Below are 15,368 nucleotides of genomic sequence, written 5' to 3' on the forward strand. Positions count from 1 at the left end.
GGGATTGGAGCTCCACCTTACATTGATCTGATTCCATTGATCTGGTATCTGAAGCCTGCTGTCGTACTGAGGCCAGACTGCCCTTCCCAGTTGGGAGCCAAGATGGTCTCAGATGAGTCTCCCTGAGACCTTCATGGCCGTGAAGAGTTGTTTCCTCTGAGGTATGAGGGGTGCTCCTGAGAGCAGGAGAAATGGCAGGTGAATTGCCAAGACACAACTTGTACCCTGGGGGAGGCTGTGCCCAGAAAGTCCTTGATAATAAAGGACCTCACTCCAAAGATCCTAGAGACCTTGTAGCTCCGTGCCTCACTCGGGAAGGTACCTAAAACAAACAAACAAAACAAACAATCAAAAACAAAATCAAAAATTACCTAAAATTAGCGCTCAGTAATATTGGCAGCCGAATGTCACTGACAGTTAACTCTTTAACTGCCACCAGAAAGAGGTAAAACAATGCCTCCTATTTCCCATTGAAACTTGCCTCTTATTTTTTTTTAATTATTTTTAATGTTTATTTATTTTTTGAGGGAGAGAGAAAGAGAGGATGAGTGGGGGAGGATCAGAGAGAGAGGGAGACACAGAATCTGGAGCAGGCTCCAGGCTCTAAGCTGTCAGCACAGAGCCCAATGCGGGGCTTGAACTCACAAACTGTGAGATCATGACTTGAGCCAAAGTCAGAGGCTTAACCGACTGAGCCACCCAGGTGCCTGAAACTTGCCTCTTAGTAAGGAGGACACTCTTCAGGATGAGCACTGGGTGTCATATATAAGAGATGAATCACTGGGTTCTACTCCTGAAGCCAAGACTACACTCTATTTTAACTAACTTGAGAAGAGAGAAAGAGAGAAAAAGAGAGAGAAATAAAGAGAAAGAAAGAAAGAAAGAGAGAAAGAAAGAAAGAGAGAGAGGAAAGAAAGAAAGAAAGAAAGAAAGAAAGAAAGAAAGAAAGAAAGAAGAAAGAAAGAAAGAAAGAAAGAAAGAAAGAAAGAAAGAAAGGTGCCTCTTTTGTACCCTTCATCATTATGGTGCTTCAGAGGAGTTCTGTGCAAATTAAAACCCCTTATGAACTTGCTATCTCTGTCTTCTGATCCAAATTTAGCCTAAAAAGTGAAGGACTCTGGTCATAATCAGAGGCCAAGAAAAAAAATGCATATAAACTCATTACCATTAAACCTCAGAGTTGTTATCCTAACAATGTTGAGTCAGAAATGTTATCTAGGAGTAAAAGAAACCAAGCAAAAGAGAGATGATGGCATCCCTCTCCAAGAGACAAGCAGGAAATGATCAGAAATGTTGGATGACCCCACATCATTGCCTGTGTAAACAGTGCCAGTACCAGATCAAGTTCTGAAGGCATCCTGAGAAAAGGAGGCGGAGAAAGAAGAAGGAGGGCAATGACCACCTCCTGCCAGAAGGAAGCTGGAGCAGGAACATGGCATAACTGAAGGAGCCCAAGAAAAACAAGAGCTGGGTGAAAGAAATGTCAGAGGGGGTGAATCTCGGTTTTGCACTTCCCCTAGGTCCAACATCTGACCAAATTTAGAAGTAAACAACAGCTGGGAAGGAAGAGGAAGAAAGGCAAGAAGAGGCACATTTGTCCAGGTGCTGTGAAATGTGAGGGGGAGTCGGATATGCAGGAAAGTGGCATCCGATGTCAATGAGAGAACAGAGCGTCAGTGGGGAGCCCTGAAAGCCAGGGACAGCCAAGTGCCACATGAGAAAATGCCGGCAGATGGCTCCCCAGCCAAAGCGACGTTGGCCTTTATGGGCAAAACACAGCTCTAGGCCCTGTTAAGGGAAAAGTGCCAGTAAAGGAGTCAGGAGGGAAGCAAGGTAGGGGAAAAGGAGGCAGAAGGCCTGAACGGACAGACGGTTGGAAGCAAAGAAGACATACTTCCTGACCTTGAAGAGTTTATCTCCACATAACCTTTACTGCCTGGCTTACTTGTACCCACCAGATCCTCAAAATTATAATAAAGACGGAAATGTTTTCCACAGCTCACATAGTCAGTTAAGGTTAAAAGGGAGGGAAGGTGAAATAATGTGGATCCCTCCACCCAAACTCAGCCTTAAAAGGATAACTCAAATCACAGAGCCTAGAAGAGAGCACTCTGAATAAGAAGAGAAACTTGCTGGATAGAAGAGCGACGTAGTCAAGGCAGTCAATTATCAGTACAATTCAAGTGGCAGATATTTTAATCACCTATTTAACGGAGTTAGATTTTGTGTTTGCCCTAGCTGATAAGAAACAACAATCTGGCAATAGAACCAGTTGGTGACAAAGTACTATTTAGGAAAAAAAAAAAAAAAAAAATCCATATTTAATGTCATGTAAAGGTAATGGCCTCATAAATGTGCATCCGAATGACACATAATCAGTGCCATTATTATTATTATTATTATTATTATTATTTATTAACAAGAGTGGTATGGAACCCAATTTCCCAGTGGCTGAGGTCAGCCCCAAATGGATGACTCACACACACGGCTGATCTACATAAATAGCATGTGCTAAGATTACCATCTGGTATAACAATCTACATCACAAGACTCCACATTTCCTGTTACCCAGGGTAAGTAAATTTCAAGCATGAGGGAAAATTTTAGCAAGTTTCTCCAAGTACCTTCACTGAGAGACTAATGTGGCTTGTGCAGAGAGGAGGGGAAGGGAAATTATGAGGTAAAGGTTATTCTCTCTTTCATCTCCCCCTGACTTCCCCTCACAGGACAGAAACACCACCTTTGCCATTCTGGTTCACCTCATTTAGAAAATCAAATTTGCCTAATTAATGTCTAACAAAGACACTCCAGGCATTGTGTGAGACAAGCACTTGAAACAATAATGGGTAGTATACATTTGAAAATCGTTCTCCTTTCCTTTCTCTCCATGTTCTCTCCTTTTTTTTTTTTTTTTTTTTTTTTCCTGGAATGAAGATAACAACATGTGTCATGAAAACACGCAAGGAAAGCCATGGCCCATGAAGATGACTCTGGCCTTTTGTATTTCCTTTAAATACACCCACATTTGAAATCATTCTCAGACCCAACTAACTTCGATTCATTTTTAAAGACTTGTCTGCCTATAAAGATGTGATTACTGTCATAACAAGAGCTGCTGGACTTTCCGTCTGAGGCAGGTAAGGAAGCTCCTGCCTGTCTGCCTGTCTGCCTTCAGGAGGCTCCCTGGTGCATCTTCTCAAAACCCAGCTCTTCTTCCGAGGGCCCCCCCTGAGTCCACCAATCACAGAAGCCCCCCAAAGGCTTTGGGGAACATAAGACACAAGCCAGGAGCTCCCCTCTTAGTTTGGGTCTTCAGATTCTTTTTGGTTAACTTTCTCTTTTTTTCTTTACATTTTCACAAATCTGGAAGTTGGCAATTTTGCAATTCGGTTGTTAAAATGAAGATTATAACCCATCAAGGGGCACCTGGGTGGCTCAGTCAGTTAAGCATCTGACTCTTGGTTTCAGCTCAGGTCATGACCTCCTGGTTTTGTGAGTTCAAGCCCTGTATTGGGCTCTGTGCCCCCAGTGTGGAGCCTCTCTGCGATTCTCTCTCTCCCTCTCTCTGCCCCTCTTCCGTTCATGCTGTCTCTGTCTCTCCTAAAAATAAATAGAGTTTAAGAGAAAAAGATTACAATTCAGCTAGGTAACAGATTTCTTTCTCTCTTTGCTATTTGTTAGAATGTGGTGTTATACAAATTAAAGTATAAGCAAAGAAATGTACTATAACTAGGAAAAAGCAAACAAATAGTTTACAACAACCTTTGCATGTGAGCAAGAACTCTGCTTATTATTAATAATACAAAGCCCTTTGCCCAATATAGCAGGGACTGACAAGCTTTTTCTGGAAAATCAGATAGTAAATATTTTAGGCTTTGTGGAACCAGAATGGAGGATATTGTCTAGGTATTTAGATAATAAAAGAGAAGACAAATTGTCACAATTTTTATTAATAAAATTCAAAATACAATAATAAAATTGACTGTAATTTTATATAGTATGGATCTACTAATAAGAAGATAGAACTTATTGGGGGGGGTGGTAACATGTTTTATAGTTGGGGTTTAGAGTTGATGTTCCCTATCAGTAAAGTGAGGCGAATGCTCACCGGTATCGCTCTTGGCTCACGGGCTGTGCAAAAACAGACAATGGACTAATTGACCTAAGCGGCCACCCACCATCTGCCAAATTCTGCTTTGTACTCTTGGTGCTTTCACGTGAGTAGAGGGTCTCATACCTATTATCTTATTTGTGCTTCACAACAATTCTCTGAGAAGTCTAGATAGATACATCATACCCATATTATAGATGAAGTTCCTAAAACTTCCACAAATCCTGAGGGAAAAGCTAGTAAATGCCGGGCCCAAGGCTTAACCTTGAACTTCCTAACTCTTCACACATTCCAGTTTAGGGCAGATAGAGGAAGTCTTTGCTTCCTCTCATTTGCCAACATAAAAACAGTCAAATTAAATGCTAGTAATACTCCGAGATGGTATTAATGTTACCCCCAAAATTCTTGTAATCCCATTTTTGTACTGTCTATCAGAATATCTTCAATGACAGCACATTTTCTTCCTTAGACAATGATTTGACTTTTGGAAAGAGCCCTGAATTCTTTGATGCCAAGTTTCATAACACAAGCTTAGTTTGAGAAACAAACAAGGGTTAGCTACAATGTAATGAGACTTTCTCTCTGGATTGACCTGAAAAAACTAATTGTGAAGACAATGTCCAAGCAGAAATCCCTACTTCTGCCCCCAAAAAGCAAAGAAATCTTCCCTGGATAAATGAATAGCCTTTATATGATTATATGAATATAATCTTTATAACATTCTAGAATTAGAAAGGACTTTGAAGATAATTTTTCCAATTTCCATCATTTACAAAAGAAAAAGGAAAAAAAGACTCAGAAAGATTACTTTGCAGAATAGCATTCCTTTGGATTGTAAAATCTAATATTTAGTTTTGAAACCCCTTGCTCAGCAATAACAAACATTGAAGGAATTCTCTCTGCAATATAGCTTATAAATAACACTGGGTATAGTGACATTAAACTGGCAAGGGTAAGCTTCCCCCCCCAAAAAAAAAAGATTGGAAAGTTTGATCTTTTAAAGGCAAGCTACTGGTTCAGATGACATCTCAAAATGTTTTCCGGCCTCCAAACTCCCTGATACTGTGTAAAATCATCTGGAGTTAAAGTCACGTTTTGTAGGTAGTAGTAACCATTTATTGAGTGCTTCCTATGTCTTGCAGAGTGCTCAGCTCTTAGCTCATATCATCCTCACAGCAATCCTATATGATAGTTGGTATTATCCCCATTTTATAAATGAGAAAAGCCACATAGAGAGGTTTGCCTATGACCACATTTATAGCTAGAGGCAGATATTGGAATCCAATTTAATCAGTTAATTAGAGTTCAATCCAAGAAGCAAAATCACCAGGAACGATATATATTTGACCATACACAATCCTAGGAACTGGCTAAACAGTTTAAGTACCGTTGGACCTGACGTCAAAAGGGAAGGGTTTCGGGAAATGAAAGATGGACACAAAGTAGGGGAAAGCAAGAACAATCCATGAGGACAACTCAACAAATCCATGAAGATAGGCTGGAATCTATGAGGCTAAACCAAAACCAAAGTGAGCCTCTTACTGCCTCCGAGTCTCCAACCCCAATGATAGATACATCATTGTACAGAAGAGCTGTATACTCTGCCACAGTACTGCATGGGACCCTCTCCAGGTTCTCAACTTCCAGTTTAATGAAACCATTACTGTTTCCATTGTCTTGATAACTAAGACCTCTAGACCAACAGAGAATGAACATGAAGAAAAAATTCCACTCGTTTATCACTAGGGGTGAGAATAAGAGAAACCATCCACATTTCTATCTCTGTGAGATAGATCAATCCTATCTAAAAGAGAAAAAGGACCATCTGTTGCTCACAAGTTTAGGGCAGATAAAGCACCTTGGAGGCTATTACTATGGTCATCCGTGCTGTTGACATCCAGTTGACTCTGTAACAATTCTCCAAAAAGCGACATTACCATTCTATCAGGCCAAATGCTTCAGAGTGATGGGGACCCAGTAAGACCACTGAATTACATGAGTATGAGCCCACTGCAGTATTTAATTTCCTGTAGAATAAAGCCCTTTGTCAAAAGCAATGTTCTATGGTGGTCACGGTATTCTGTAAATCCACAAATAGTAGTGTTAGCAGAAGTGTGAGCGGGAAGGTAAGGCGAAATCTACTTCTAGAGTAAATTCTATCCCAATGAGAACAAAATGCTGGTGTTGTCTCTTACTAGGAATTGACCCAATGCAATCAACCTGCCACCAGGCATTCTGGTTAAACCCACCAGGGAGTGCTGCCATGTTAGGGGCTCAGTGCTGGTCTCTCCTATTAGCAAGGATTTGTCACTAATTTTCCAGTCACTAATTTTCCAGTTGAGTGCCTTCCAATTCTCTGACCATCTAGAAAAGCCAATAGCCGTAGCCATGAACCATTGTACATCTCCATCTCTTACCCTCTCCTTCTAAGCAAAACAAACAACTAATTACACTGCTTAAAGTTTTGCACACTAATAGACTTTTCCTTGCTCCTGTCTTTAGGGCCACCGCAGAGTGGACCTATAAATCTGTAACTATTTTCTTTGGGTTAGTTCCAGTATGCCATCCAGAACGATCCGTAAACAAGGTATAAATGAACCTCTCCTCAGTCAATTGATAATAGGGAACTTCCATGAGGCCATATGCCCATGCTGAGACAGAAGAAGCAATGTAGCAACGGGATGCCCTATGAGTATCTCTGTTTTTGCACATGCAACTTACTTTTGCCTTAAGGAACTGCTTTAACCTGATCTCATCTATACCACTTCCACTTAATAACTGAGCACTTCTATGCACACACAACTTTACTGACCCAAATGCATGTGCCTCCATAAGCCATGATCTTAACTATTGTGTTCCATTGCTGTTAGAGTTCATAACAAACAGGAGTGTTGTATTTGACCCATAAGGAGACATCAGGGAACCATCGTTCTTTCCAACATCACTGCAGACACTATTTGTGTTAACACTACTGATTTCAAATATAGAGAAGACTTAATGAAAGAGTTGTAGCCCAAGCAACCCTGGAGAAAATGATACTGGAGGACGCTTGCTTTACATTCTTGGAGATGATGACCTGTAACCAGTTAACTATACAGGAGAAAAGATCTCCCAAATTATATATAATTTAAGTTCTAAATATCTTTTTAAGTAAATAGGTACTTCCAATTTTTTATTGTTGCTGTTAAGGATGTATTTCCATTGCAAAGGAGAAAGTATTCAGCCTCCTATAATTTTTTTTTAATTTCATATATTTAAAAAAATTTTTTTAATGTCTAGTTTTGAAGGAGAGAGAGAGAAAGGGACAGAGCACGAGCAGGGGAGGGGCAGAGAGAGAGAGGGAGACACAGAATCCGAAGCAGGCTCCAGGCTCCGAGCTGTCGGCACAGAGCCTATTGCGGGGTTTGAACTCACAAACCATGAGACCGTGACCTGAGCCGAAGTCAGACGCTTAACCAACTGAGCTACCCAGGCACCCCATCATATATTTATTTTTAAATTTTATTTTAGGGGCGCCTGGGTGGCGCAGTCGGTTAAGCGTCCGACTTCAGCCAGGTCACGATCTCGCGGTCCCTGAGTTCGAGCCCCGCGTCAGGCTCTGGGCTGATGGCTCAGAGCCTGGAGCCTGTTTCCGATTCTGTATCTCCCTCTCTCTCTGCCCCTCCCCCGTTCATGCTCTGTCTCTCTCTGTCCCAAAAATAAATAAACGTTGAAAAAAAAAGAAAAAAAAATAAAAATAAATTTTATTTTAGAGAGTGAGAGGTTGCAAGAGAGGGAGAGGGACAGAAGGAGACAGAGGGAGAGAGAGAGAGAGAGGCAGAGAGACAGAGAGAGAGAGAGAGAGAGAGAGAGAGAGAATTTCAAGCAGGCTCCATGCTCAGTGTGGAACCCGACACGGGGCTCAATCCCACAACCCTGGGATCATGAGCTGAGCTGAAATCAAGAGTCAGACGCTCAACCCACGGAGCCACCCAGGCACCCCATTCAGCTTCCTGTAAACTCTAATTTTCTTCTCAGGTTTTCTAAAATAAAATATTATACAAACTATGATAACTGCTCACAAATATGTAACATTATTCCGTCATCAACATTAAAGCATTTTGCATCCACATTTTGCAAATGTTATACACTATAACTAACTATAAGCTTGGTTGTCCCTTTGGGAGGTTCTAATTTGATTCAGGCACATTTGATTCCTTTCCTCCACAAAGAGGGAGAAGGTAAGAGGAAAGAAAAACACTTCTTTTGTGAAGCATGATGGGGGAAATATCTTAGGAAACAGAGTGCAAATAGGATATTGTAAAAGTATAGCTTTGATGTCAGTATTACTATTTCACCCATCATGGACCAAAGGAAGACTCCATGTAAGTTGAACCTGTGAATAAAAAAATGTTGGTTTATCAACACTTTACAAATAATAATAAAGGTATGATTTCCTTCCAAAGAGCCCTCTGAGTATTGCATTCCCAACGATTACAATTAGAAGTAGAGCGAAAAATCCCCAGAAATTTGAGCAAGAATTTTTCTTTCTAGTCTTTGGGTGACTTTTACTCTCTGGGCTCCACAATGGTGGCCGAGGCCTGAAAATGTGGGCATTCCTGCCTAAGCCTTTGGCACCCTGGGAATTTTTCTAGTTTCTCCTGTGGTGATTGTCCCACCCTGGCTACTATCGGACATAAGTTGAGAAAAGAGGTTGAAAATGCAATCGCTGTCAAGGCTTAAAAAAAAAAAAAAAAGGGAGGGCGGGGGGGGGGGGCGGGGAGGGGTGACAAGGATAATCCAAGAACTGCAAGGACTGTCGAAGGCAAGCAGAATCTAAGAATTGCAGTTAAGCCAAAGAGTATTAATGCTTGGCTTTGGAATGGATCATCAAATTTAGGAAGCCTTCTTGTTAAACTCTAACAAATACTAAAATGAGTCTATGCCCTGGGGAGATCCACCAACTCGGAGTTCTGGGAGGCCGGCCTGTCCTTAACAGCTGTCTTCAGCTGACGTAGAAAATGGACACTGCACATAGATTAATGGAGAACTGATTTTGTATGTGGAGTGATAAGAAATACCAGCGAGGTAAAGAAAGAGAAGAGGTGAAGCCAGAAGGAGACACATTTCGCAGGTACCCAGGCCCACACCGCCGTCAATCTGATCCGAAATTCTGTACACCCCGTACTGAAGAAGACACTTGCAACTGTCATGGGTCACAACACGAAGTCCTTTATTCCCATGGCAAATAGCATTGGAAAATGGAAAACGATGCTCCATGCAATTAAGGTTGGTTGGGAATTTTTTTTTTTTCTTTTCACATATGGCAATATTTATCTTCAAAGTTTTCCTCTTTGGCTCAGGGGCTCCTTTGTAGAGCAGCTGGTCTTGTGTGGCCTAATTGTGAGATGATTTGTTGTGTGATTCAGTAGCATTGTTTATTTGTACAGTGGTTCGGTGGAATTTATAAACTGCATAATATTGTTCTAGACTGTTTTCTTTTTATTAAGACGCCACATTTTCTCCAGCATTCATGACTGGGATTATAATTAGGTGGAGCATTCAAGATATTTTCATCCCAACTTCCTCCGTTAATTAATGGCATTAAACAAGAAATGTTTGCATTTCAATGAAAAGATGGAGGCAGGCAGGGAAAGAGGACGAAGGGATGAATTAACTTGAAATCAATCTTTGTTTTGCATACAAGAGCTTGTTAACAAATACTCAAATAGAACGAATACAAGCTGTAAGTTATTTCTAATTAGTCCTAGCTGTTCTCAGGAAAACCAAGTCAAATCATGGAGTCTTTTAGCAAAGATCCCTTTTGCTATTCTTGGTCTGTCCCTGAGAAACCCTCAGTAAATGGTCCCAGTGACTTGTCACACGTTCTTTAATGATGAAATGTTCCAGTGTTGCCAGGCCTATAAAAAGTTCTAAGAGCAATTTGACCTTCCCACTTAGTTTCCTTTATTAAAAAGAAGCCGCATGTGGGGTTTTTTGTTTTGTTTTGTTTTCTTTTTTTTTTTCCAATCAGAATATGTCTAAATAAAGTATAAATGGAATTTTCAAGGGGCTTTGGCCGGGGGTGGGGGGGCGAGGGGGAGGTTATAATTCCAGAATCGAGAATGGGACTCAAAAGCTTACAATGCTAAGATATGTTGGAGCTGGAAAGAAAGGCTTGAGGCAACATAGGGATGTCACAAGGGAAAAGCCAGCTAGCTATTGGTCAGGCAGTTTCCAACATGGCATTGCTTTGGTGAATGAGTCATAGAACAGAGTCTGGCCCCTGCCTTTTCAGTCAGCAACTGGACCTTATCAATAATCCCAGACGTCGTCAGAATCCTGGGGAGAGACTCACACTCTCAGTTCACAGGAGATTAATGTTTAAACCAAAGGTCAATTTACTAATTTATTATGAGGGATATCTATGTCCAGTGTCCTAAATGCTTGCCCCTCCCATCTAAGACACCCCTTTCCATGGACGGAGTAGCTAGAAGGCTGGTTATTAATCTGAATGTTGCTTGGTTGGCGTGGAACTGAAACAAATGGGTGGGGGAATGTCTTGAGGATCATGTCATCTAAGCAAAGATAAGGTTTAATGAAATTCCTATCATCTCGGAAACACTATACAGATATGTGTCCCAAATTCAGTCATTTCAATCCTTCAGCTAAGACTTAACATAAATCATTAATTCTGTTTTTCCTTTCTTTTTGTGCTGCATGTCTTTATTTAAAAGTGTTAAGATTGGGGTGGTGGCTCGGTCAGTTAAGCGTTCAGCTTTGGCTCAGGTCATGATCTCAGGGTTCATGAGTTTGAGCCCCGCATCGGGCTTTGTGTTGACAGCATGGAGCCTGCTTGAGATTCTGTCTCTCCCTTTCTCTGCCCCTCCCTCCCTCTCTCTCTCTCCTTCTCAATAAATAAATAAACTTAAAAAAATAAATAAATAAGAAGAGTGTTAAGGTTATTATTAACCAATTATCAAATGGCTATTCCTGTGGGCACCAGAAAGTATGCTATCTACTCCCATTATAGGCTTATTTAATGTCTCTAAATCTCTAAGAACGTCTTTTTTTTTTTTTTTTTTTTACCCCATCTCTAAGTTTCTTGGAGAATCCTTGCCATCATTCCAATGTATCAATTTCAAACTTCAGGATTCAATCATCCACTAAAGGTATGTTCGTTTATCTGGAATGTATTGAGCAAATGCTAAGCGCAGAGGACTAGGTTGGGTACAGTTAAAGTCATAAAAGGCAGAGGAGATGAGCCCTTCTGTCAGGAAACCTCAAATCCAATTAGGAAGATGAGCCCTCCGCACATGAATTCTAAAGAACAGTGCAGTACATGGCTTGGTGCCAAATGTGTAGTGGAATTCAGAGAAAGCAGAACATAAGGTCCTGCAGAGAAAGTTCCACGGAAAAAGTGGAAATGAGGAGGGAAACTGTACATTGACCTCAAGTTAAGGCAGGGTTTCTCAGTCTAGGTGCTATTGACGTTGGGTGGGGACCTGTGCTATGCGTTGTAGGATGTATAGCACCATCCCTGGCCTCAGTCCAACTGGCTGGTGGCATCCACCCACCAGGTATGACGGCCACAAAATCTCCACACATTTTCAAATATCCCCTGGGGGGCAACATCACCTCTGTTGAGAACAGGGGTTAAGGTGACCACTCACCTAAGTGAATTATTCACCTGACCCCTAGAGATGGGTGACCAGTGCCTCGCAGACAGGTTAACGCTACAGACCTGGAGTTAGAGCGGGCAACACAAGGATGTGAACAGTAACATCAGGGAGGCAGGGATAGCGGGAAGAATCTAAGCGATGTGGGCCTGGGACTGGAGATAGCATAGTGCATAACTCTAGTTATGAAATTTATTTTTTATACTTAAGCTGATGTGGTTTTTTTTTTTTTTTGTTTTTTATTTTTGGGACAGAGAGAGACAGAGCATGAACGGGGAAGGGGCAGAGAGAGAGGGAGACACAGAATGGGAAGCAGGCTCCAGGCTCTGAGCCATCAGCCCAGAGCCCGACGCGGGGCTCGAACTCACGGACCGCGAGATCGTGACCTGGCTGAAGTCGGACGCTTAACCGACTGCGCCACCCAGGCGCCCCTAAGCTGATGTTTCAAAAATGTTTACAATGTTCCTGCCTTTATTCTGAATTGGTACTTCTTTTTTTTTTTGATATGTGATTCATCTTTTATAAAAAAAAAAAACCTCAAATAAAAAGCAAGGTTGGCTGCATGCAACTAATTATTTCAGGAGACATTTAAGTAACCTATAGGAACAGATAGGATTATAGGTATGACATCAGAACAAGAGGTTTTTTTTTTTGAGGGGCAGAGGGCTCACTCCTGACTATACGTGATTTTGCTTGAGAACATGAAATCTAAACTGAGTGCGGAAATATATTATTATTCCAGGACACGTTTCAAAATAACAATCACCACAAGCAATGTCATTACAATCCATTATATAATCCCTTTCCAGGGTAGTTTCTTTCCATCGGGGCTACATGTGAGCAAAAGTCTCAGCCATCAGCAGCCACTAGTTTTCCCGAAATGCCTAATGTAACAAGCCAGCTTGGAGGAAAAAAAAAAAAACAACTTGTTACCTCTGCACAATTTGTGACTTTGCTGGTGGGCCTAGAAGGGAACCCAGGAAAGGCCCGCCGGCAAAGGGGCCCCTGATCCTATGCCGGGAAGTCTTCCTCGGGTTCACTGTGTCCCAGATTCATTTTGTAATCATGCTAGCAGGAAGTGAGAAGGCGCAGCGAGTGGTGCGGAGTACATCCTTTAAAAAAACAAAAATCTAGTTGACCTTTCCAACTTGTGCAGATGTTCAAAACCGTTTTGCACTTTCTGCGTGTCTGTAACTCACCCAAAACCAGGTACCCTGTTGGTCCGAGGTGATCCGTTGACACAGAAGGTGGCGGCCGGGAGCCTAAAGAGGCACAGAGAAGGGCAATCAAGTGAGAGAGGAGAGCGGAATCTCTCTGAAACCAGACTTAACAGCCGGGTTAAGTCAGCTTCCATTCTTTTGATTTCACTCTTTGCCTGGATGCTAGCACCTCGGGAGCGGGGGGGCAGAAACAACGCTGATTCAGAAAGTCTGGTTGCCAGACTTTCTGTCAGAAACAGAAAGACGGAAAGGATTCTGTGCTGAGAAGGCAAGCGGGACACGGTAAGGCCTGTTCTCCTCGCTTGCAGAGGGAACAATCAGAATCTCCGGAGTCAAAAAAACTCAGCCTGGAAAGGAGCCTTTCCTTTTTTTTTTTTCTGAAGTGCTCACTTTCTTATGATTTCCAGTGTCTGGATTGGCTTCCATGGGAAATGCCACGGTGGGGGAAGTGTTCTCACACAATGTCTTGTGCCTCTCCTCTCCCAGATAAAATCATTTCTATGCAATGATTCTTTGAAGCTCTGGAGAAAGGTTCAGGGTAATTTTTACTTTGTCCCAAGAAATTCATCTCTTCTTTTTAATCCTCTCCTTCCCCGTCCATGACTATTTGCTTCCTTTAAAAAAAGAAGAAGAAACCACTCACATTATGACATACACTAGAATAACTCCAAGACCTATTCTTAGACTGATATATAAGGAATTTACTCACCACTCCCTTCAGGATTAAGGAGCATTAACCTTTGGAACACAGTCTTTATATGCATGTCAGGGTATTTTTAAGAATGGGAAAACCCAGGATACAGATAAACAACACGGGTTCCAAACGGGGGTTATTTTTAGACCTGAGATTCCAAAGTGTATAAGACCACAGATACCAAAATGGTTCTCATCCTCATGGACATGCCCTCCTCTCACCTTCACAGACCGTTCTCCCCTTGGTCTGGTGCACTGTCTGTACATTTGCAAACACACGCACGCGTGCACACACACACACACACACACACACACACACACCTCAGACCTCTTCTTAAAACCCCACTGCCACAATCTCTAATTTTGACCATAACCCAAACCATGATGAGGAGTAGAAATATTGAACTGTCATTTCCTGCACATAAAAAGGCATTCTTACTAAGCCTTCCTCCCGAAACCTTTCTTAAAAATGCTGGGATGGCTGTGAGTTTTTCTATCAGCATTTAAATGTTAGTTATTTCCACGAACCGGTCTTGAACGCGTGAGGGTCTAATGGGAAATGCTGTGGATGCTCTCCTTCCAGCAGTTCCTACCAACAGCCAGTCTCCGAGAAATGGACAGAGGAACTGCTGAGAAGAATGGAGAACGCTCCCCTACGTGATATGGCATATAACATCCACGATGGAAAAAAAAAAGTATGAACACTTGAAAGTTTAACTCATTTGTGCTGATCTACAGCACTCCTTGGAGGTTTCACAGTGAACATGCAGAATCCCATGCTTATTCCCAAATTGTGGATCTGTCTAAAATACAGAGTACCCTTTAAAGGATCTTCTGTCTTCCTCTCATCTAGGACACACGTCATCCCCTGCAGGACTAATGGGATCTGAGGATAACGTGAACCGTTTGCCTGATTCTTTTGGAAAGCACAGCAGCTGTATGGTTCTGGCACCTGGAGGGAATCGGCTTTTCTAGTTGGCTTTGCCCAAATTGTCTGAGTCTGTTTATGTTCTAGGGAAGGAAAAAAAATCTTTACGCTGATGATTTTTATCATCTTAGTCAACTGATACAGTATCTGGGATTTGTTCCAGAATAGTCCAGTGAGGGGAAGAAGAGAGTGACTGAAAACGTAGACAAGCCCTGTGTACCTGAGGGTTTGTTGTGCTGTTCATGCTACTTTTGTGTATGTTTGAAATTCTCCATAATAAAAAGCTTTTTAAGATTTTATGTAGCCACTCATTTATTTTCAACATCAACTCTAAGTGACTCTTTCAAAAAAGCACATTTTCCCAGTTTAATTTACACGGCCCAAACATACCTACAGCTAGCAACCTAGTCTGGAGCATTATGAAGCCGAGAAAACAATAAGACACCCAGAAGCTCAAATCCTGGTTTCATTACTTACTAAGAGAGATTTCAGGCAAAATTACCTGAATTCGGTAATTTCACATCTAAATTGTAGACAGTAATGCCTGCAGTATCATAGAATCGCTGTGAAGCTTGAAGCTAAGATATCGAAAAGGGTCCTGACACAATAGGTGATTAATAAATGTCAGTTTCATTTTTCAACAAAATCATTAATGGAAGATAAAGTGCTGCAGTTAGTTCAAGCTCCAAAGAAACAGAACACGTGTTCCTTTGAGCATGTACTTGACCTACATGTATTAAGCCTGTTTTGTGTGATTC

At 41.7% G+C, this 15,368-nt stretch overlaps 1 protein-coding gene across 2 annotated transcripts in view; it reads right to left on the bottom strand.

Moving 5' to 3' along the window:
• LOC147572475 (uncharacterized) overlaps positions 1–13,791 on the bottom strand; it is an 82,349-nt gene extending 68,558 nt beyond the window's left edge. Inside the window, exons 1-3 of one of the 2 annotated variants that reach the window (XM_086693672.1) lie at positions 13,699–13,791; positions 13,380–13,603; positions 12,969–13,031 (exon numbers count right to left, since the gene is read on the bottom strand). In XM_086693672.1, the coding sequence (XP_086549798.1) occupies positions 12,969–13,031; positions 13,380–13,415 (99 nt within the window). In that variant the 5' untranslated portion in view covers positions 13,416–13,603; positions 13,699–13,791. The other variant, XM_086693673.1, reaches the window with a different exon arrangement.
• Positions 13,792–15,368: the final 1,577 nt, after the last annotated feature.

Source organism: Puma concolor, chromosome E4 (assembly GCF_028749965.1).
Source record: "Puma concolor isolate L17-30 chromosome E4, mPumCon1.1.hap2, whole genome shotgun sequence".
In the NCBI taxonomy this organism is placed as follows: domain Eukaryota; kingdom Metazoa; phylum Chordata; class Mammalia; order Carnivora; family Felidae; genus Puma; species Puma concolor.